Source organism: Notamacropus eugenii, chromosome 6, assembly GCF_028372415.1.
Source record: "Notamacropus eugenii isolate mMacEug1 chromosome 6, mMacEug1.pri_v2, whole genome shotgun sequence".
Taxonomy (NCBI): Eukaryota; Metazoa; Chordata; class Mammalia; order Diprotodontia; family Macropodidae; genus Notamacropus; species Notamacropus eugenii.
Window position 1 is genome coordinate 51,699,406 of NC_092877.1, and position 22,839 is coordinate 51,722,244.

At 46.2% G+C, this 22,839-nt stretch overlaps 1 protein-coding gene across 2 annotated transcripts in view; it reads right to left on the bottom strand.

Annotated features, from left to right (window-relative positions):
* Positions 1 to 22,839, bottom strand: part of MXD4 (MAX dimerization protein 4) — a 54,366-nt gene that overhangs the window by 22,147 nt on the left and 9,380 nt on the right. Inside the window, exon 3 of one of the 2 annotated variants that reach the window (XM_072620038.1) lies at positions 17,083 to 17,112. The exons of the other annotated variant lie outside the window; for it this stretch is intronic. Within the exon in view, the coding sequence (XP_072476139.1) occupies positions 17,083 to 17,112 (30 nt within the window). The remainder of the gene's footprint in view (positions 1 to 17,082; positions 17,113 to 22,839) is intronic. 2 annotated transcript variants of the gene reach the window in all.

Genomic DNA, 22,839 nt, shown 5'->3' on the forward strand with positions numbered 1-22,839 from the left:
CTTTCTCCATTTGAAGAACTCCCCCCTTGGTTCTTTTCCATCCCTCAGATCTCAGGGGTGCTGTGTTCCTCACCTCCCTGAAGTCAGCAGAGGCTCAGCAGATACCTGTGTTTCCAATTCAATTTAACAAGTGTTTGTGCGTGTGTGTTCGTCCTTCATTGCCAAAGAAGACCATGTCATCAGAGAAATGATGACATGACTTGCACTTGACTTTGTTTTGAGTGAGGGAGGGCTGTGCAGGTCACCAGCCTCACTTCTTCTCCAGAGCCATCTGAATCCAGTGACCAGATATTCATCAGGATGACTGGAGGTGACCCACAATGAGGTAATTGGGGTTAAGTGACTTGCCCAAGGTCACACAGCTAGTAAGTGTCAAGTGTCTGCATACTGTATGCCAGACCCTGAGAGCAGAAAGACAGAAACTAGGGAATCTGTCCTCAAGAAGCTCATGGTTAACTAGAAGCAAACAAGAAGTTTGTATTGTCCGCCTTATTAGACTCAGGGTCATGGGGGCAGGCACACAGTCTCTCTCCCATGCAGGTGATCTCCGTATGTGGGATGCTGACTGACTGAAGGGACAAACTACAGTTATTCAGGCCACTTTACAAAGGCTCCCATTGCCATCCCACCTTCAATTCAATTGGCACTCACAAACACCTGCTATGGGCAAGGCCTTGTGCTAGATGCCAGGGATCCCCAGGTCCTGAGCCACTCCTTGGGCCCAAGACATTGGCAGTATCCTCACTGAAATCCAAACACAACACAAGGCAAGAGAATGGGGACCAAGTCAGGGCTCAGCAGACCTGAGTGCAGACCCCACACTGGCTGCCAGCTCACTGCAATGGTCCCCAAGAAGCCATTCTTGCTCTGCCAGGCCTCAGTTTCCTCCTCTTGGAAGATGGACCAAGTGACTGCTATGGCCTCTGCCAGCTCTGAGAGTCCATGTTCTATGGATCTAAGGAAGTTCTATGACTCAAGACTCTGGGACTCTAGGATTCTATTAATTTTAAAAATTCCATTATTCTTACACTGGATGGCTCTACATCTTATGAACTGGCTCGCCAAGGAAATCTGGAGAAGGCAGTAAAGTCAAAAGCATAGGTGCAAAGATGCTAGCCTAGCAACCCTAGTGCTACTCAATGACCCTCACCAAGCAGAAAGGTAGGTTATTTCTGAAAGTAGGTTTTCCTATGCCCAGGAATGGCCCTACCCAGAGGCAGGATGTGAGGTATCTATGTGGTGTGATTTGGGGTCTGAGAAGCAGGATTCCTTTGGCCACACGGCCCAAGAGATATGCCCCAGTCTACCACAACCTTAGAGTTCTGAAGGCTTTTCAGTCTCCTATGAGAGGGCTAACTCCCAGAAGGAACATAGCTTCAATCAAGCTATATAGTTAACGTCTCATATGGGATTAGATAGGAACTGAGTGGGATGGAAAAGGAAGGGAAAAGACATTGGGAGAGAGGCAGAACAGTCCTGACAAGGTCTGCCAGAACTTTCCCTCAGGAGCCTAGAATTTAAAACTTTAGCCTAGGGTCTAAGGCCTTAGGGGAACAGGGAGGGGACAAGTACAGTGTGTCCTACCAGACTAGCCAGAAGACTAGTGCCCGCCATCTCACCATGCCAGTTAGTTGGGGTTATGTTCTTCAGTTTCGTAAGTCAGTCAGTCAGTCAGTCAGCCAGCCAATCAAGTCAGAGCCTCTCCTTAAGAGTCCTGGCCTCCCAGGCAACCTAGGTTTCTATTGGGTCTGTGCCACTGAGGCTCCCCTGCCAGCTCGCAGCCCCAGTGCCAGTAATGTGGCACTGCCCAGATCATCTGTCAGGTAGGCCCTAAAGCCCAGGAATGAACCAAATGTTTTCCTTTCATCAGTGAATAAAGGTAGAACCTTGGTACATTGTATCTCTAACTTGAGTTGACTGCAGAAAAGGGCTAGAGAGATTCTTTCTGGGCTACACAGTCCAGAGAAAGGGGAAGAAAAACAAGTGGGGCAGGGGTGGGGGGAAGGAGCAGGGAGAGGGCCAGGGACTCTGAGGCCAGTATCCCATCCGCCATGCCATGTGGGCCATCACCTTCCAAGTCAAGTTCATCCTACTGACATTCAAAGCCTTCCACAGACTAGCATGCCTCAACTCCTCTAGAATTATATCACTCCAAGTACATCCTAGGTTTGAGTCCATGTGGACCACTCTCTGCCTCTCTACTCATCCCTCAAATGTGTCTAGTGCTTTCATGCTCTAGAAACACTAATGAAAAGAGCACTGGAGTCTTTGTTTGAGAACATTAAGTCCTCTATTGACACGTTTGTTGTGTTGGTATTTTAAGCCCCAGCTCCTCAAACTACTTAATGGCTGGGTCATCTTAGATAAGTGACCTGGACTCTTTTGCCTTCAGCTTTCTCATCTTTTTCTGAAAATGGGGATACAAGTAATACTTGGAATGTCCATCTCCCAGGGGTGCTGTGAGAATGAAGTGAGATAATGAAAACAAGTGCCCTCTAAGCCAGAATGCTCCACAGAAATGTGAGATCATATTATAAGTAGCCCCATTAATCCCTAAGGCTTCTGGATTTGGAGGGAAAGTGTAAGTTCAAACCTGAAATAGAATCAAATTTGGATCTTTCCTTCCTTCCTTAACTACAGGGTTTGCCCTCAGGCTGGGATTCCTTCTGCCCAAGGGATCTAAGCAGTGACTGCAGAGAGATCCTGAGAGTACTGCTGGACTACAGACTCTGGGGAAGCCTCCAACAAATGGCCAAACTCTTCCCAACGGCTAAACCTTTCCTGGGAGGGGCAGAGGCTCTGAAACTAGAAAAATGACATTCTCAGGCTAGCCTCCTCAATGTCTCCTCCCCACCTGAATGTGTTCTCCCTCCCCTCAATCCATCCATCTACCCATTCATCCATCCATCCGAAACATTAAGGACTGTCCAGTACTAAAGCTCTGGGGATACAAAATTTCATTCTGAAATTACATAAACTGCACTTTCAAGGCATGGACAATCCACTATACTTACTCAAGTAAGTATGATAAACAAAGGAGACTGTGGTGGGGCAAGGGTGGGAAAGAGAAGCAGAAACCCAAAGCCACACAGTGACTGAGGAAGGGTCTGCAGTGGGGTCTTCTTGCCTCTCATGTCCAGCTGCCTCAAACCCAATGCGCTAGTCTGCCTCTTCAGAAAAACTGTCTAGGGGAAGAGAAACTGAACCAGGTGGCCCCTGGGGGCCCTTTCCACTCCAGGATCGTGATGGGAGAAACCAGAGACCCCTCTAGAAGCCACAGGTCATTCAGTTTGCTTCAAGCCCTGGGGCACTTTTGTAGAAACCATGACTCGACTTCCCTCCTGCCCTCACCACAACAGGCCCTACCATGGGAGTAGAGACTCAGCATTTTCAACAACACACATTTGTTGTGCACCTACTATGTTCAAAACCAGTGTTTGGTGCTGGGGTTCTGTTCCCATGTGTAACATCCTTTAAAATGAATGTTGAGGCTTTTCTATATCATTCTATTAACTTGCATAAATGAAAAACAGTTCACACACACACACACACACACACAATCCTTCTGGTTCACTATGAATTTCTCCCTTTCAGTTGTTATCTCTAAAGGGAGGTCTTGGAGTTTTCCTCCTGTGCCATCCCTGTTGGCAGCCCCCACCCAAGATCAGTCAGTGGCAATATGATATGAAGCTCTACCTCCTTTAGCCTTCATGGCCAGGCTGCCACACCAATTCAGTGGTCACAACCCAACCCAGACTTCACTATCACCCAAGTCACAAAACTGCTGAGCCAGCCTGCTACAAACTCCTCCAACCTGCCTTAGTACAGTGGAAAGAAGTTTGGCCCTGGAGTCACAGAACCCGCCTATCAATTCACCACTCTGGACCTCCATTTCCTCCTCTGTCAAATGGGAAGTTTGGCTAAGATGACCCAGATATCTCTTGTGGCTCTGGACCTAGAATCCTTGGGTCCCCATCTTACATCTACATGGCAGTCCTCTCATCCATTTCTGATGCACACCCCATAGCTTAATTCTTCATCTGTAAATGGCTACGCCATGCCTCCTCTGTTTTCAAGTTCCTTCCCTTTCTTTCAGAAGATGGATGACCTCACCTCCTATGCCCAAGACATATTTTGGATAGGGGTGGATGAGATGGCTTCTAAAATCGCCCTAACTCTGGCATTCGGTGATGTTAGAAGGTTAAGTCCATTTGATGTGAACGTTCTCATCTTCCTCCATGTTGCAAAGCCCCTCTCAGCCTCTTTCCTTGGGGTCTCAGGTTCAGATAGCCCTTCTCCTTGCCAAGGCTAACCTTCCCACTAGTACCTTTTATCCCACAAAGTCTCTCAAGGATTTCAATTCGATTCAAAGCATTTATTATGTGCCACACACTGGTGATGAGGAGACAAAAATGAAGAAGTCTTACAGAGACTTAAGGAGCTCCTTAAGGAGCTACCATTCATCCAATCCATCAAGATGCATTTAATAAGCACCAAAAATTAAGCCAATCTTCCTTCAGGAAGCTTACATTTTCCTAAGGGGAATATCATTCTATTTTTATAATGAAAATAATTTTGGAGTATAGGCAGAGGCACTAGCATCTGAGAGAGAAAAATCTCAAAAGACCTTAAGTAGAAGGTAGCATTTGAGCTACCTGAAGACTGAGGGTTCTAAGAAGCAGGAGGGTTCTAAGAATGCACTTCAGGCGTGAGATACTGCTTGGTCAAAAGCACAGGAGGAGGAAACAGTGTTTTCAAATGTAAGAAACTGAAAGGAAGCCCATTTGGCTGAACCATATTGCTCAGGAAGGGAAATTATATACGATTAAACTAGAAAGGTGGGGTGGAGTCAGGCTGAGAAGGAATTTCATTGCCACAGAAGGACCTGGAGTTAATGGAGTAGGTGAGCGGTCAGATCTATGTTGGCCCTTGTTCCATCAATCATCTCCTTTCCCACATCTTCAGTCTCTTCTCTACTGGCTCCTTTCCTCTTGGCTTACCAGCAAGCCTAGTCTTCCTTATAATAACAACAAATAATAATAATAGCTCACATCCTAAAGTACTTTATAGTTACGAAACTCTTCAGTATAACCCTGTGAGGTAGGTAGGCCACTACTATTATTTCTAGATTAGAAAAAATAGGAAATGGCAAGAAATTAAGTAATTTACCCAAGATCACACAGTTAATGAAAAGAGGTAACATCCTTGGAAGAGCCACCCTGAACAATCGGAACACTGGGCCTGGGAGGGCTCAAGCATCATGTCAAGGAACACGGAGCAGTGGAGACAGAAGGGACATCAGAGACCAGGGAGAAGACCAACCACAACCGTGGATGATCTGGGGATAGGAAACCAATAGCATCCTCACTGCGAGCTCCCCACCTCACAACCAACTAGGAGGTTGGACCTTGGGAATTAGCATTAGAAGACAGCCCAGAGGCCACTCAGTCCAAAGTCTTCATTTTTACAGATGAGGAAACTGAAGCCCTAAGCAGTGAAATGACTCGCTCAAAGTCACCCAGCCAGGAAATGGTAGTGGGGCCTAGGCTCAAGATCCCATCTTCCGACTGCAGATTTGGTGCTCTGGGCAAAACTGAAGGAGGCAGAAGAAACTGGGCTGCATGTGACTTCTTACCACCTACGCCTGTAAATAGGGATGTTGAAGGTGGCAGAGACTGGGCAAATGTGCCACAGACCTCAGAAGCTGCTGCTCTGACAAAACACTTTATTTTAGTTTGACACATTCTCCTCCTACGGTCAATTTATGTGGCTCTTATTAATAACCACAAACAATCTCATCTTTCTCTCGACTTTCAGATTTATAAAATTCTTTTCCCTACCAAACATTTCTGTGAGGCACAAGGTTCAAGTATTATTCTTCCCATTTTACAGATCAGGAAACTGAGGCACAGAGAGAGGAAGGGATAACAAGATCATACAGTCAGGATTCAAATTGGAGTCTTCCGACTTCCAAATTGGCTCCTTCCCCAAACCACACGGGCCCCAGGAAATAAACACTGGGTTACCAAGTCGCTCAGGACAACCGAGCAAGTACAGGGTGCCTTCCTCCCAGCTCACCAGGACTTTCAAAGAGAACTCGAATCAATTTTTCTTATCTTGGTGGTTTCTGGAAGCACTTTGTCCACTATCTAATGACAAAGCAGCTTTGGGCACTTGCATCTCAGCCATGTGGGCCCCGGGAAACTGTAACACTGTGTACTGGGCTTAGGAAATGCAGGCCTGATCTGTTTACTTCCTGGGGCTGGTCCATCAGTAGCTTCCAGGGGCGAGGATTGGCAAGGACTTCTTTTGGAAAAAAGAACAGTGAGGCACTAAATTTAGGAGATTCTGTCATCAGGCTCTGTTCTAGAATCTGGGCCTCCTGAGAAAGGAAGTATTTAATCTTCTTACTGTCCCCTCCTCAGCAGCTCGCTTCAGTAACCTTTTAGTAACTGCCTCATCAATTCAGGAATCGCTGCCATTTTCTAGACTTGGAGGGCTATAGAGAGAAAGGACTTGGACTCTTTCCTTCAATATTTAAAAGATTTATCGCAGACCTCCGAGGGTATCTAGTCCAATCTGTACCTGAATAGGCATCTCCTTATGACATCCCTTACTCATTGTTACCTAATCTCCACTTGAACACCTATAGTGACGGGAACTCACTACCTCATGAGGCAGCCCATTGTACTTCTGGATACCACTGATGATAAGAGAGCTTTTAACTTAAACTCACCGCTATTTCTACACATTTCTCTGAGCTCTGCCCTCTAATCTGATCAATACGGGTACATTCTCCACTAAAGCAGATAGCAGCCTCTCCTCAGAGCAGGAGACATTCTTTATGGCTTGTAGTAGCCAAGGAATTCTTCACCCGGTGCCCAAACTTTCATCCCAGGAAGAGCTCAGTGTCCCAGGACACAAAGGCACATGAAGCTTTGTTTGTGACAGACTCTGACTTTAGACCACAAGGACAACTGTCGATTTTCCAGAGGCATGGGGTCCCAGGTCTGTTGGATCAGGGGAATCCCATACTGTTGTTTCCTGAATTCTTCTCAAGGACTTGAGTCAGAAAAGACCTGTGTGTTTATGTCCTGGGCTCTGCCAGGGTGTAACCAGTCAATTCATCTCACTGAGCTCTGGTTTCCTCAGCCAGAGAATCATCATCATAATACTTGTGCCACCTCGATCATAGGGATGTTATGGGAAAGATACTTGTACAGCTTTAGGTATTATAGGAATATAAGCAAATGTCATGACATGCCCAGGTCCCGAGCCCTGGGATCCAATCATGTTCCCAAATGGGGCAACTTCCAATCAATTCAATCATTTTTCAATCCAAAGTCAGGGCACTGGGGATAATGCAAAAACTGATAAGTAATACATAAGCAGAAGACTGTCAATTTTAAACAAAAAGGCACTTCAGCTAACCCAACCCTTTCATTTTATAGATGAGAAAACTGCAGCCCACAAAGGTTATGGGACTTGGCTAAGGTCACGTCCCTAGCAAGCAGCAGAGGACCATGTGCAGTCCAGGGAGAGGTCACACAGGCAAGACTGGGGCAAAAGACTGGACTAGATGACCTGAGGTCCTCTCCATCTTGGAGATCTTATTACATGGAGGCTTACAGGGCTGAGGCTCTTTTAGAAAAGTCACACAAGCAGCAGGGCCAATGTTCAAACCAAGGCTCCCAAGCTCCAACTCCAGAGTTTTCCCTGCTATTATATCTGCCATGTTCCATTTATTCAAGCTAACACATATGCAAAAGTACCTACTGTGTGCAGAGTACTGCTAGATGCTAAAGAAAAGACAAGGTACGAAGAAGGCTGTCTCCCTGAAGCTCAATCTAGTTGGGGAATAAAACAGAGACGACTCCATAACCATTACACAACGCCTGCACCACCGAGGAATTCAAGTGCTATGTGCTGGCCAGGCAGAAGGTCAAACAAGGTGAATCAAGGAAGGCTTTGTGGAGGGGGTGGCATTTAAAGGCAGGCATTCTAGAAATAAGGAATAGTAAATGACCTTGCCTTTCTGAGCCTTGGTTTCTTCACCTGTAAAATGGGGGTGAAAATATATACACTATCTACATCACAAGGTAGTAAAGGAAGCGTTTTATACACTTAAAATATGTGAGAACTTTATGTTATTCATTTTTTTAAAAATCAACTTCCCTTTGGCCTGCCCCTTTGAGGAAGCTTGCATCCCCCATTCTCCTCAGGCGCTGTTTTCCAGGCTTCCCATGATTCCAGTCTCAGCCAGCCTAGTCCCCACTCCTCAACCTTCTCAAGAGCCCCACTATGGACAGAGACAAACACCTGTTACAGAAGCAAAAAGGATGTAGGCCCAGATTTGAGGAGCTTTCAAGTTAATGCTGAGACTTACAGGGACCCCTCCAAATTATGAGGAAAATATAAACTCCAGGCAGCAGTAGTGCAGGAGAGTAGAGTGAATCATGGACTTGGAATCAGGAGAACTTGGATTTAAACCACTTATTTATTAGCTGTGTGACCTTGGGTAGATCATTTCCTTCTTTCCTTCGCTACTATGTGCTTGTCCCCATCTAACCTGGATAAAAACCAGACTGCTCAGCAGAGAGCTCTAGGTGTAACCGTGTGTAACAAAGCACCTCATGCTGGTCACTTTCGTTTTGTTTCGTTTTAACAAGTGTGGATGTCTACACTAAGAATTTAGAAGTTCCTCAGAGCTTCCATTTCCTTATCTATAAAATAAGAATAATAATTCTGGCATCATTTGCCTCACAGGTTTGTGGGTAGGAAAGCACTTTGTCGATCTTAAGAGCCAGAAAAATGGGTGTCATTAAATGATTAAAGGGAGAGCTTTACTTAGGCACGGATCGTCAGTGTCCGGCACATGGTTGGTCCTTAATAAATGTTTGTTGCTGACTGAAGGATTACTGTTCCTGACCTTCATCATTTAATGACACAGAGAGCTCCCTGCCCCTGCTAGTTCTCATGAAGAAGGTTAGATGGCTTTACAAGGTCAGGGAGGCTCTAGAAGGAGGTTCTAGATCAGGTCCTCTCAGGTCTTTGCAGGTCTGATAATCAACATAAGGAAATCCTAAGCAGGGTCTGCCTTCAACAGGAGTAGGCGGCAGAGAAAGCGGGATGAACTCCTCCAAGGAGAGAGGGTGCCACTGAAGAAAGTCACAAAGCCTCGGGAGGATCGTGATGGTCTCTAAAAGCTTGCCATTCATGGGGCCCTAATCCTAGCTACAGAAATGGACATTATAAGTTATAAATGAAGGGAAAATGGAGGACCTCAAGAAGCAAAGGAACTTGTCCAACCAACTTACTAAGTACTGGTGGTTGGTACTACGACTATTACTGGTTCCCATTTCTTTACAGTTTTAAAGTTTATACAGGATTTTTCTCACAACCACTCTATAAAGCAGATAATACAGATCTGTATCATTATGCCTATTTTACTGATGAGGAAATTGAGACATAAGGCCTGTAGGACTCCAACTCAAGTCTTCCTCATCCCTTTGGATCCCAATGTTTTGACTACATTGACCTGGGAATAAATCATAAAAATGTATGGCTTCCTGGTTGGTCTCTCAAACCCGAAGGTTTCAGGGGCAGAGGTTCACCATTCCTTTGGATGGGTCACCTCCTCAGGCTCTGCTTTTTCTGTTATAGCCCAGTTGAGGGTAGGCTGCTGAGGGGACCCAAGGGCTCACTTTTCTCAAAATTCAATCATAGCCCAACTTGGCCAGGGAAAGGCAAGGAAAAGAACTCTGGGACTCAGTGACAAGCCTTACACAAGCCATCCTCCAGTTCTGGGCGGAGGTCAGAACTAGAATACCAACAATTTAAGGAAATAACTGGGGAGGCAGAAGACATTTCCCAGTGTGCATTATGTGGCGAGGAAGGAAAGGATGAAGGAAGGAGGAGAAATAAAGGGTGGGGCCCTTGGGAAAAGGATGCAGTTTTCTACCAAGACACAGAAGACTTGATGATCAAAAAAGCACTAGTTGCAATGACCATCCTGTTTAGGCTCAACATGGTGAAAAGGGTCAGAGCTGAGTAGTCAGGAGACTGGAAGTCCAGTTCTGTACTGACTCATTGTGTACCTTCAGGCATATCACCTCTCTTCTCTATAACTTGCGTTCCTTTGGAGAATAAGTGATTTGGGTTACATGGCCTCTAAGTTCCCTTCCAGGTCTGACATTCTGTTCTACGTTCTGCCATTCTGTGTTCTAAGGTATCTCCAGCTCTGCCATTCTGTGTTCTAAGGTCCCTTCCAGCTCTGCCATTCTGTGTTCTAAGGTATCTCCAGCTCTGCCATTCTGTGTTCTAAGGTCCCTTCCAGCTCTGCCATTCTGCTTTCTAAAGTGTCTCCAGCTCTGCCATTCTGCAGTAAGGTCCCTCCAGTTTTGATAGCCTATGCTCTAAGGTCCTTTCCAATTGAGACATTCTGCCTTCTATGACTTGAGTACATGGTTAGAGTCTGGTGGGAGGCAGCAGGGTGACGTCATGGAAAGAATCTCAGCCTCAGACACAGTTGTCCTAATTTTAAGTCCCAGCTCTGCCACTTATAACCTGTGTAAGTAACTCTGGGCAATTTGGGGGCCTTCCCTGGGTTGCCAGGGAGTTTCTTCAGCTCTAAACCCTGAGGCTCTTGGTCCACAGTGGAGGCAGTTGGAGGCACCCTTTGGAATAGCCCATTTGTAGAATACAGAATCATAGCACCTCACAGATCCCCTACTTTAACCTCCTAGGAGGGTGAACTCACTTACTTGTGCGGGCTGCGAGGTGGGCATGGTCATGTATAAAGGACAGACCTGAGAGGGTTGGATGTAGATGGAGAGACAGCTGAACAGCGTGGAGGAAGAAGGGGAGGAAGGTGGAGTTGTCCTGTCCCTTTCATGGATGTCAGGCTAATTTTGTAGGGAACCCCTCCCCTTAGGCTCCTGTACTTCTGCAGCTAGCACAAACCAGCTCCAGCAAGAGTGGGGCTGCCTGGGGGACTCATGGAGGGACTCTGAGGAGGAAAGTTAAGCTCAGAGAAGCCACGTCCCTTGCCCAAGGTCACATAGCTAGGAAGTAACCAAGCCAGGACTCAAATCTAGGCTGTCTGACTCCAAGACTGGCTCTCCCGTCAAGCACAGCTTGGGTATCCCCTGCCATCAGAGGCCTTTCCTTCATCTCCCAAGTATCTGTCAACTCCCTTGGAAAATTATTTTCCATGTACTTTCTCTTCAAGGGAAAGTAGTTTCCCTTTTGTTTTCCTGTCCCTAATGTCTAGCACACAGTAGGTGCAATAACAAAGGCTTACTGAAGTGAACAGAATTTTTTAGAACATCATGGCTTGGTGAGGCCAAGAGCACCTACAGACACATGAATGCTTTCCTTATTGTCACTCCCACTTCTCAAGGCCTCTGGGTGCTATGGAAGACCACATGCATCCTAAAGGGATCTCTAAGAAAGAGGATGAATACTCCCTACAGTGGGCTGTGCTGGACCCCTTCTCTGGGAAGTCCCCCTCCTCTAGGAACTGATAAGGGGTTCTGGCCCCCTGCTGCTGCTTTTGGAGCACTGGGCTCCAACACCAAGGTCATCCCCAGCTCTGGTGCCTAATGAGGGTCTGTTCCCACTAAGTGAGCTTTGTCCCAAAGCAAATGAGGGCACAGCTGGGCCCATGGGAACAAGACTCACCAGCTAAGTCTAAGGTTCAGTTTCCTCCACTTAAAATGGGTCTGTAGAACTTGCATGACCTGTATCAGTGTTGTTCTGAGGAGAAGGCTTAGTTAACTTCAAGGTGCCATGGAAAAAGATGTTCTTATCTGAATCCTGACTCAGGGTCTAACTGCCATTGTGACCTCTGAGCCCCTTGTGGGGCTAATTTCCTGCCCTCTCAGCCTCCCCAGATATTGTGAGGATCAGAGGAGACTAGATGGGAATGCTCCCTTGAGAAGTATGATCTTGGCAGAAACTGGAGTATGTGAGACATCAGCTGCAGGGGGCCAGGGAACACAGAGCCCTACGTGAGTATCTGGCCACTCCCCAGGTGGCCTGCTGTTCTGAACCTTCTGTCCCCAGCTTAGGCTCTTCTATACAAGGGCCTCTCTTGGGAGACACCCCTTCCAGGAAACACAAGCTGCAGAACTGTGTGTTCTGGCCCCACCTAGGGCCTGAAATGACCAGAGCAGGCAGGCAGGAAGGCAGTCCCTTTGAGCCCAGACGTTTACTAAACACCTCGGGGGAGAGGACGGTGTCTGCTTCACGTATCCATGTCTGGTTTAGATGAGGAAAGATGTATGATGTACAGGCTACAGGGTGCAGTTGGGAAACTGGGCATATTTTCCCATATCATCAATCATCACCACCACCATCATCAGATCACAATATTTAGAGGTCAAAGAGACCCCAGAAATGATCATTTCCAGAGGTTTTTAACTTGCAATCTGTGAACTTTTAAAAAAATTTTCATTTGATTACTATATTTCAATAAACCTGGAGCCTACTACAAACCTATGGATTTCACTTTACACAACATTTCTAAGAAGGGGTCCTGGCTCCATCAGACTGCCAAAAGGGCTCATGACACACAAAAAAGTGTAGGAACCCCTAATCTAATACAAGTCCTTCATCTTACAGAGAGGGAAACTGAGGGCCAGGGTCATTCAACTAGTGAGCCACAGAGCTAGGATGAGAACCCAAGACTCTGGACTCTATATCCAGTGATCTTTCCACCATGAAGTACCAATGATAAGAACTTACCTTTCCGGAATGCCTTATGGTTTCCTTGACAGTCCCTGAAGGGAACAGTTCCAGGATCATTCTCTCCATTTTACAGAAGAGAAAACTAGGGTTCAGAGGCAGGGGAAGGCTCGACCAGGATTCCCTGGTTAAGAAGGGGCAGAGCCAGGATTCTAACTGAAGGTTGTGATCCTGGGGCTCTCCATTCTTCTTCCCATCACAGGACACAATCTGCCTGCCCCCAAGCAGGCAGTACCCTCGTTTTATCCCCTAGAGAGCCCCTTTTCCAACACCACTCATTGTATGGAATCTCAGAATGTCACAACTGGAAGTAGGCAGGGGATGGAGAGGGGCCCCTGACATCAGTTAGTTTAATCTTTGACTCTTAACACAGAAGAGGAGATCAATAAGACTGTCCAGTTGACAGATGGGGAAACTGAGGATAAGAAAAGGGACAGTACTGTTCCTGAAGTCACAGAGTCTGTTAGGGGAAGAGCAAGGCCGACTAGCACTCACACTGTTTCTCCTCTTCAAGGCAGCATTAATCCACCCTAAGCACAGAGACAGGACAGTTTTCATTTCTACCATCCCACGCCTTCTGCCCCTCCCTCCCTCCCCAGCCTTCAGGACTAAGGGAGAACCCCAGCAAAGGAGAGCCTCACATTACATAAGAGTTTTGTTTCTGGGCAGCTTATAAATAATTGAATTTTTCTAACTCCAAATTGGCTTTTTAAATGCATGAGAGGGATGCTCAATATTGAAAGAAAAAACATTCCCAATTTATGCTTTTGGTTCATTTTCCTATTCTGAATTTACACGAACTTTCCTATATTTCCTAGGCAAGGGAACAAATCCCAGAAGCAGAGTCTCAGAGATGCAGGAGGTGAGAGAGGTACCTAGGCCTGATCCTTTCTACAAGTAGTCCTCTAGGTTCACTTAAACTCCTCCATCGCTGGGAAAATCAAGCTGGATTTACTAAAATGGCTCATTATGGGGCAGCTAAGTAGTGAAGTGGATGGAGCACTGGCCCTTGAGTCTGGAGACCCAAGTTCAAATTTGACCTCAAAAAAACAAACAAACAAAAAACCCCACAGTAAAGCAGCTCATTCTACCTTTGGATTCTGTTAATGATGATCAGCCCTTACTCAAGGTTAAAACCTACCTTCTCTGCAACATCCTCTCATGGCTCCTTATTCTGCCTTCTACCTCCCCCCCATAAGAGCCTCTCTGGAGCTCATCCACAGAAAGATCAGGCTGTGGATGTGTCACTCTCTCCTTCCCTACTCCAGATTTTACTGGACATCCATCTTTGCACAGAGCCCCGTGTTTTCTGTTACAAACACACAAACGCATCAGAAGACTTGTGTTTGCAGGCTGCTTTTGCTACTGTTGCTACTATCTTTAAGATGCTCAGTCTGAGTCAACTCATCTGTAAAATGAGGAGATTAAACTATACAGTCCCTAACACCCCTTCCAGCTCCAGCCCCCAGAATGGGTCCTATGACTAGGATCTGGCCCCTGTCCCCATAGAGTTCACCATCTGGAAAGGGAGAATTAAGGAAAAGAGCACAAACAAATACAATATGAAGGAGAACATGGGAAGCTCAGAGAAGAAAGAACAGGTTGTTTCTCAATAGAATTGGGGGGAGAAGGAGGAGAAGAATCTCAGTCATTGAGAAGGAAGGGAGTATGGACTCTGCAAAGGAGAGGCAGAGTCTGATTTTGGATTCCTGGCCAAATTCTAGAACTTATTAGTAAAGCAACAGTTAGTACCTAGAAGTGGTAGCGGTGATTAAAAAAAAAAATGGGGGAGGTTGGTACAGCCTCATGGAGCAGAGATCACAGCAGGCTGACCCGACTTCCCTTTTTGGCCAGGATGACAGATCAAAGGATGCTACAAGTATGTTTTACTTCAATCTGAGCAGAGCTTTTGACCAAAGTCATGCCATCCTTTTGGAGGAAGATGGAGATAGATCGGCCAGTGGTGGTTTTGGTAAAGGTTCAAAGGCTTATCTCCCAAGTCATTTATTGGTGATTCAATGTCAACTTGGAAGGAAGTCGTTAGTGAATCGCTCCCGAGACCTGTGATTGTTCTTCTACTGTTTGGTACTTTTATCCATGACATGGAAAAAGACACAGATGATGAAAAGCTCTGAGGATCGGTTAACACAACCAGGTGACAAAGTTGGGATGCAAAAAGACCCCGCTGAGCCAGTGAGAATCTAGCAACAGGAGTCAATATAAAGTCTTACAGGGGCTAAAAAATCAATGTCGCGGGTATAAAGAAGGTGGGAGAAGTAAGGCTAGTGAACAGTTTATTTTCAAAGACTGTAGGTCATCTCGAGTTCAATGGCATAAGACTGGCAAAAAAGCTAACACAATCTTACACTAAAGAGAAGCCCAGTGTACAAGACGAGCTAAGTGGCCAATATATTCTGATCAGCCCACATCCATAACAGGGTTTTCTATTCTGGATACTAACCAACTAACTGATCTGCAGTGATGCCTCCCAAGCAGGCATCATGACCAAGAGACTTAGGTTTCTGTGCTGGCTCTGTGACAACTGCTCTGTGACCTTTGGCAAGTCACCTGTCTTTTGAATTTAAGTTCTGAGTCTATTTTCCTCTTCTGGAAATGAGGGTAATACTTGTTCTACCTCAGAGAGGTTGTTGGGAAGAAATCCCTTTGTAAAGTACTCAAAGATTCACGATTTTCCTCATGTGGGTCAAAACATAGAGCTCTCTCCTCTCCTCCAAGCCTTAGTAGAAGGTTTCATGAACCACTGTGCTCAAACAGATAAATCCATCTTGCATACATGTGCACCTGGCTGGTCCAAATTTTGGTCAGAAAGTCTTTAAAGTCAGAGATCTGGGTAGTTTATAGCCTAGGTGACCTTCAGCAGCTGACATCTCTGCCTCAGTTTTCCTATCTCTAAAATGAGGAGACTGAATGGTATGATCTCCAAGTTCCTACCCACTGCTATACACTATGATCTGAGACAATAAGGACAATTTAGTATTGGGAATCAGGTGGCCTTCCTGGGTTCAAATTCCAGCTCTTGTACTCATTAGCTATGTAATCATGGCGGAAAGGGAACTTAGCTTCCTCATCTGTGAAACAGAAATAATAAAATTTGCACTATTTATAAAGCTAAATACAGCATAGAAAACTGAGTTATAATTATGGCCCCAGGCCATGCACTCATGGGGTCAACAGCTGCCTCTCTGAATCCCAGGTTCCTTTCAAACTCAGATTAAACCTTCCTTCCTAAGACTTTTCCTTATCCCTCCAGCTGAGGATACCTCCCTCCCTTTTTACAATCAAAATACATGTGGAAGGCAGTGTTATATGGCATAGGACTGAATTCGGTCACAGGCAGATCTGAGTTCAAGGCTCCGTTTCTGACATCTACTGCCTATATGACCCTGGGCTAGTGTATGAAATTCTCAGTGTGCCCAGGTAGCTCACTAGACCTGGAAGTTGAGAGAGGGGTCTCCTGTGGTTGAAGGTCCTTCTAGGAAGATACCCTATATGCTGATAACACAAACCACAGATGTGCTCCAATAAAGACAAAATCCAATCTTGGATGGAAAAATGTAGTCTCCCCCATAAGGAGACTAGAAACTCCTGAAGAAGTAGGGACTGTTGTGTTTCTGTCTTTGTACCCCCAGCTCTTAATACACGCTTGACTCACAGTAGGGATGTAATAGACATTTGTTGATCGACTGTCTGAAGTCTTTCCAGTTTGGTAGGGACCTGGCAGGAATGAAGTCCCACTGAGAGTCTTAACAAGTCTAGGAGCCCAGCCTCTCTTTGGGGAATTCATCTGTGGCCATGAAGGATTGGGTCCACATTTGTTGCTGTTAGATTCTATGGTTCCAGCTCATCTGGATACTCAGGCTGTCCAATCTGGCTCCATTCCTCCCTACATGGCCTCTCCTTCTCCCACACCAACAAGCCAATCCCAGTAGTAGCATTTTTGGTGGGATCCAACCAATCCCCACCCGGACAATTTTCTGGTGTGAGCAGTCCCTTTACCACCCTCCCCCCACCCAAAAGCTTCTATTTCCTCACAAACATTTATACAGATATAGCCTTAAGAAAAACCAAACCAAACCATCAGTAGCTGAGGGAGGGGTGCCAAGATGGGGGAGAGGAACTCTCCGTGTAAGGAGAAAAGCAGAGGATAGACTTGTCTCAAGCCACACTAGCCCAGAGGCAGAACGGAAGGAATTCAGACGCAACAACTGAGCCAACCCCAGGCCTCCTCTAACCGGACATGGGGACAGATAGAAATCAGGGTATGGGGAAGCCATTCTAAAGCATGACAAAAAAAAAAATCTTTTGGGCACTTACCTATGCTTTTCTAGCTCGTTGTGTGAAGACCTGTCCAGAGAAAAACAAACAAAAAACAGAAGTAAGTCCCCAGCTCAGTGAATACTTGTGACCCAAACCAAACTGTGCCTCGGCTGATCAGAGAGTTTGGCAGCCCAGGTGCCCTGCCCAGGGCCTCCCAGCTTGAGAGAAATGGGGACAGAACTGAGAAGTGGAGACACCGGAAGCCAGTTAGAGGCCAACTTTCAGTCGGAGCTCAGCCTTGACATTGGCAGGGAGGGCTCCTCGAAGGCATCTCAAAATCCCACAAATGCCACGTAGGAGCAGAGGGAGGAGAGCAAGAAAGCTGGGCTCAGATCCCAGCTGAGACACTCACTGACTAACTGTGGGACCCTGGGCAAGTCCCTACGGTCCGCTAAGACTCAGTTTCCTCATCCGTAAAATGGTGACAAGGATACTTATACTCTTCTCCTTCACAAGGGAGATGAGTCAAAAGAATACTATCACTGAGATCAAAAGACATGTGTTCAAATCCTGTCTTTGTCACTTACTGCCTGTGTGACCCTAGGCTCAGGGTCTCAATTTCCCCATCCGTAATTAGATTAGATGGCTTCCGAGGGCCCTTCCAAAACCAGTCTTCATTGAGGGCAGGGTCTGATTGATTTGAACACAGGTATTCCCAGTGCCTAGAACAGGCCTTGGCATATAATTGGCATTTCAGTTACTTGCAGTTGGTTGAAAACCTCAAAGCTCTATAGTAACAGGAATGATAAATAGCAATATTATAATATATGCAAACATAACTGAATTATGCTATTATTAGTAACTTCCTGTATGCACTACTTGTGGGACTTTGAACAATCCCTTTGCCTTTCGGCCTCAGTTTCTTCAACTGTGAAACAGGCTCTCCAAGGCCTTTGGTTGCTCTAAATCCCCTAATATGCCCAAGACTCTTGGACCCAGCTAGGACTAAAACTTGACTTCCTGCTCCTGTTCCTAGGTCTTGGAGGCCTGGGGGAGGGGGCGATTAATGTTCACCAAACTTGGTCAGTTCCCAAGCCTCGAGGTACCCAGCCATGCAGCTTGGACATCCTCTGGCATAAAGATGCTGTCTCGAGCTGGTCCATCCAGCTGTGAGATTTCAAGAATCCACTAGGCCATTCAACTCTAGGGCCTCATCTGCCATGATTAGCCCCTTCTCTGCATGGGAGGGCCCTGCCCACCACTCTATTTCATACTTCTGACACTTTACTCACAGTATTTACAACAACAAGATCTCTGTGTCCATCTAACCCTCCAATTAAAATGTGACTCCCCAGGGATAGACCCTGCACTCCCAGCACTGTACTCCGTATACAGCAGGTGCTTATTCAACGCTTGTTGCTATAATGGCTCCTTCCCACACAAACCAAATGCCTGGGCCTGACATTCATGGCCTTTTACAATGTGGCTGTACCCTGATTTCTACAGCCCCTGACCCCCTGCTTCTTCCAGGAAGCCTTCGTGGAGAGAGGCAATCCACACGGATTTTTCCCTGTTTTCCTGAAGAAGTCCTCCCTCAGGCCCTGAAATGTTAACTAACGGCTCTGTGTGCAAGAGAAGCTTTGTCTTTTGGTACACAACTCCCAGAGGGGACCATCTGTGTCCTCTTCTCTTTTCCTTAGCTCCCTCCTCCAATCCCTCCCACGGCCTAAGGAAGGCCTGAGCAAACACCAAGAGGAGGTGACCATTAGGCAAAGATGTCACAGTGAGACCATCATACAGGGCTTTCCCATCCATACTTTAACTGATCTTCACCATAATTCTCCAAAGCTGGCAAGATGTTTAACAAGGAAGAAACAGAAGCTGAAGAAGGTTTTGACCAAGCAGCACAACATGCCAGAATAAATGGAGGCCTCTGGACTCAAAATTCATGGTTCTGTTCACTCCCTACGCCAGGATGGCCATGTTTTGGTTTCCTCCACAGACTGTGATGCGTTTCCTTTCCTTTCTCTACCAAACACACACTCTGCAAGAAGGATTCTCAATCCCAGAACTATAGACTATCAGAAGTGGGAGAAACCTTGAAGACCTTCCTGTTCAATCACCCCCTATTGTAGGATCACGGTTTTCAGACATGATAGTAGTACCTGCTTTCAATACTCCTGAGACCAGAATTCTCAGCTGCTGACCCATACCCATTTCCCACATCTGTCCATGCCCTCCTCAGATGTGGGCCTAGAAAAAAGGGAGAGAAAACCCCTAGCCATCTCAGACCACCCAAAGGGCAGTCCCTTTCAAAGGCTAACCACAATAGCTAGCCTTCTGTCCCATACCCAGTTCAGCCAAGTTTGTCAAGAGATGAAAAAAATGAGCCTTCACCTCTCTTCACTGAAGAGATGTGAAACCCTGCATATACTCTCAGGCTCAGGTGACATCTTGGTTAGCTTTGTTAACTGATTTTCAAGTGGCACAATGAATACACCTGAAGTCAGGAAGACAAGATGAAATCCAGCCTTAAGACACTTACTATGTGACCTTGGGCAAGTCACTTCACCTCTGACTGCTCAGTTTCCTCAAGTGTGATGTGAGGACAATAATAGCACATATCTTCCAGGGTCCCTACGAGGAGCAAGCCAGAATATCTGTAAAGCACTTGCAGACCTTTGAGTGTTATATAAATGCTAGCTACTCTTTCTTTTTTAAAAAAATTTTCTTTTTTTTTTTATTTTTGGCACAAAGGATGGCTTGCTGGGTGGAAGAGATATATTTGTAAATAAAAGTGATGTAAAAATAAAAGATACAAATAAAAAAAATTTTTTTAAAGACCTGAGGGTAGGAAAAAACATGGTCTACCTCATGTGGCTGCGTCCCATTTTACTTGGTAACCTCTGAGACTAACTAACCAATGAACATTTACTGAGCACCTCCTGTAACTGTGGCCCTGTGGGAGCTAGAGAGATGTAAGGAGGCAGAAGTCCAGGTCCGAGTCCCATCTCAGCTGCCCCCTGGCCACAGGCATACATAACGCTTTCCCTCAACTTCTTCATCTGTCAAATGCGAGCCATAACATTTACACTCCCTAGCTCACAAGGTTGTTGTGAAGAAAGCATAAACTGAATAATCGATAAATTATTATCATTACTATTATAACTAATGAACTCTAAAGTGCTGTGGGAATAGAACGGGTACAAGATTCAGCCCCTACCTACCCTTGTGGACTTCAAGGTCTGAGCAAGGCCTTGCAAGGAACCAAAACAAGTAAGTACAAGAAAAAGCACGTACAGAAAGCATTATGAGCGCTGGTGAGACAGCTCTCGTGGGCTGAAGTAGTCAGGGAAGGCTTCCCAGAGGAGCTGAGATAGGAGCTGGGCCCTGAAGATGAGGACGAATCTCAATCGATCAAGAGGAAGTTAGGGGGACATTGTGGGAAAACTGGGGCTATTTTGACCTGATTTTTTTGCCTTCACAAAGTGCTCATCCATTCAGCTTTCATGGGGGTCCAGACTGGAAACTGTACCTAAAAAAATGTCATCCTAAAGTGATGGAATCTGAATCCTCCCCCAGCACAGAGTTGGCCCCCAGCCAACCCCAAACAGGTCCCAGACAACTGTTTCTCCTTATTGAAGAAGTATACTAGAAAAGGAGATCGCATTGCTTCGGAAACGTGAGAGCTGCAAGGGATCACAGAGTTTACCTACCTCACTTCAAAACTAGGGAAACTGAGGCCCAAACTGAATCCACATGGCTTGGGATAGTTGAGCACACTGGTCTCCTGATTCCTATGTCAGAACTCTTTCTACTTAATAGGAGGGGCTCATGTGGGAGGCAGAGTAGATGGTATGATTACCACTGTAGTCCCTTGTACAGTTAGTATTTGGAAAGCACTTAGCCCAGTGCCTGGCACACAGTAGGGGCTTCATAAATGCTTCCTCCCCTCCCTTCTCTGTACAGTGCTAAGTGAGGCTAGATGACTGCCAGGGACCCTTCTAGTTCTAAGATCTAGGATGACTGTGGGCCGAGGTTTATGCAGAACTTTAGAGCATATGTGAGCACATTCGAACCTGAGCTAACCTTGGAGTGAGGGCAGGAATCCTCACCTTCACTTTACAGATGAGGGAAACTAAGGCCCCCAGAGAGGAAGTGACTTCCCAAAGGGTGAACAACTGCCAAGCAGCAGGGCAGGGATTTGGACCTGTGTCCCCTGACTCCAAATCGGTTGCCTTTTCTGTTAGACTCTGATGCTCAGCCCAGCCAAAGATGCCTTGACACAGACCCCTACCAAACCTTTTTACCTCCAGACTTCCCACATCAGGAGTAGCTATAAGCAACTGGAAATGAAGACAGTTAGGCTTGGAGGTAGGATACTTGGTGCTGGGAGGGGTGAGACCTTGGAAAAGTCCTTTCCCTTTCTCTGTGCCTGTTTCCTTGGCCATAAAGTGAGGGCCTTGACCTATAAGGGCCCTTTCAGTTGCGACATTCTTTGAGGCCAGGTGGCTAGGCCTAGAGTCAATAAGAACACAGTTTAAATTCAGCCCGAAACATTTTCTAGCTGTATAACCACCAAAAACAACCCCCAAAACCCTGTTTGCCTCAGTTTCCTCAACTGTAAAATGGGGATGATAACAGCTTCTACATCCCAGGGTTGTCGTGAGGATCAAAAGAGGTGCAGAGTGCTCAGCACAGTGTCTGGAACAGAAGTAGGAACTATAGAAATGTTTGCTATAACAAGAAATAAAATAATTATTCTAATTTATTATTGTTGTTGCTGTTATGAAGAATCCCTGACAGGCCAGTCCTGCCATCTGGTTCCCCACCCGTGGGCACTTCTTGTCCGGCCTGTACCAGGGTACCCCTCACTGCCTCACTAGCCATGGGAAGGCCATCCCACCTGGCTTCCTGCTCTCCTCTGAGCAAGCAGCATTTCTCTTAGTATGAGGAGAACTGCATCCACAAGGGGCTGTCCTCCTCCTGGACTTCCCTCCACCTCTTTCAGAAAACAGAAACTTAGAGGAGGGGGAGGGGGTTTACAGTCATCATGATGTGGGGCCCGGAAATAGAACTGACCACTACCGTTATCTGCCAGCTGCAGGAGGAGCGGTGGTTGTCAAAACTCATTCAATTTCCATTTCTTGAGAAATGACTCGCCTCTCTATTCCTCACTTCTGTCAAACCTTCCCTGCCACCCTCCCAGCTTCCTTCTCTCCATCTGAACAAACAACATACTAGGGTTTCTGTGGAGCTTTTTTTGCTGCCCATTTTACAGATGAAGAAACAGGCTTAGTAGTTCAGGGGAACTGCCAGGGAAGCATTGTGATATACAATGGGGAAAGCGTTGGATTTGGAGTCTCAGGGCCTGGGTTCAAATCCCTTGATTTGCTACTTACTACCTATGTGACTCAGGAAAAAAATCACTGAAGCCTTCTGGATTTCAGTTTCTTCTTCTGGAAAATGAGAGGGTTGGAAGAGATACTCTTTAAAGTCTCAGTTCTAAATCTAAGTTCCTCAAATCTATCCTCAAATACTTTCTCTCAGGGCTGGGATTGGAACCCAGGGCTCCCTTGGCTCCAGATCTAACAACCTGCCCACTCAGTACCATGTTGCTTTGGGACAGAAGTGCTGCCACACCCCAGTTTTCAGGGCTCACAAACCTATCAAACAAAGCTATCAAACATTCGGACATCCACAACAGTTCCACCCTGTTGGCAAATCATGGCATTGTGGGAAAATGTTGGGGGGGGAAACTATCAAAGAGAAGGAGTACTGGGTTCAAAACCCAGCTCTGGATGAATTCTTTGA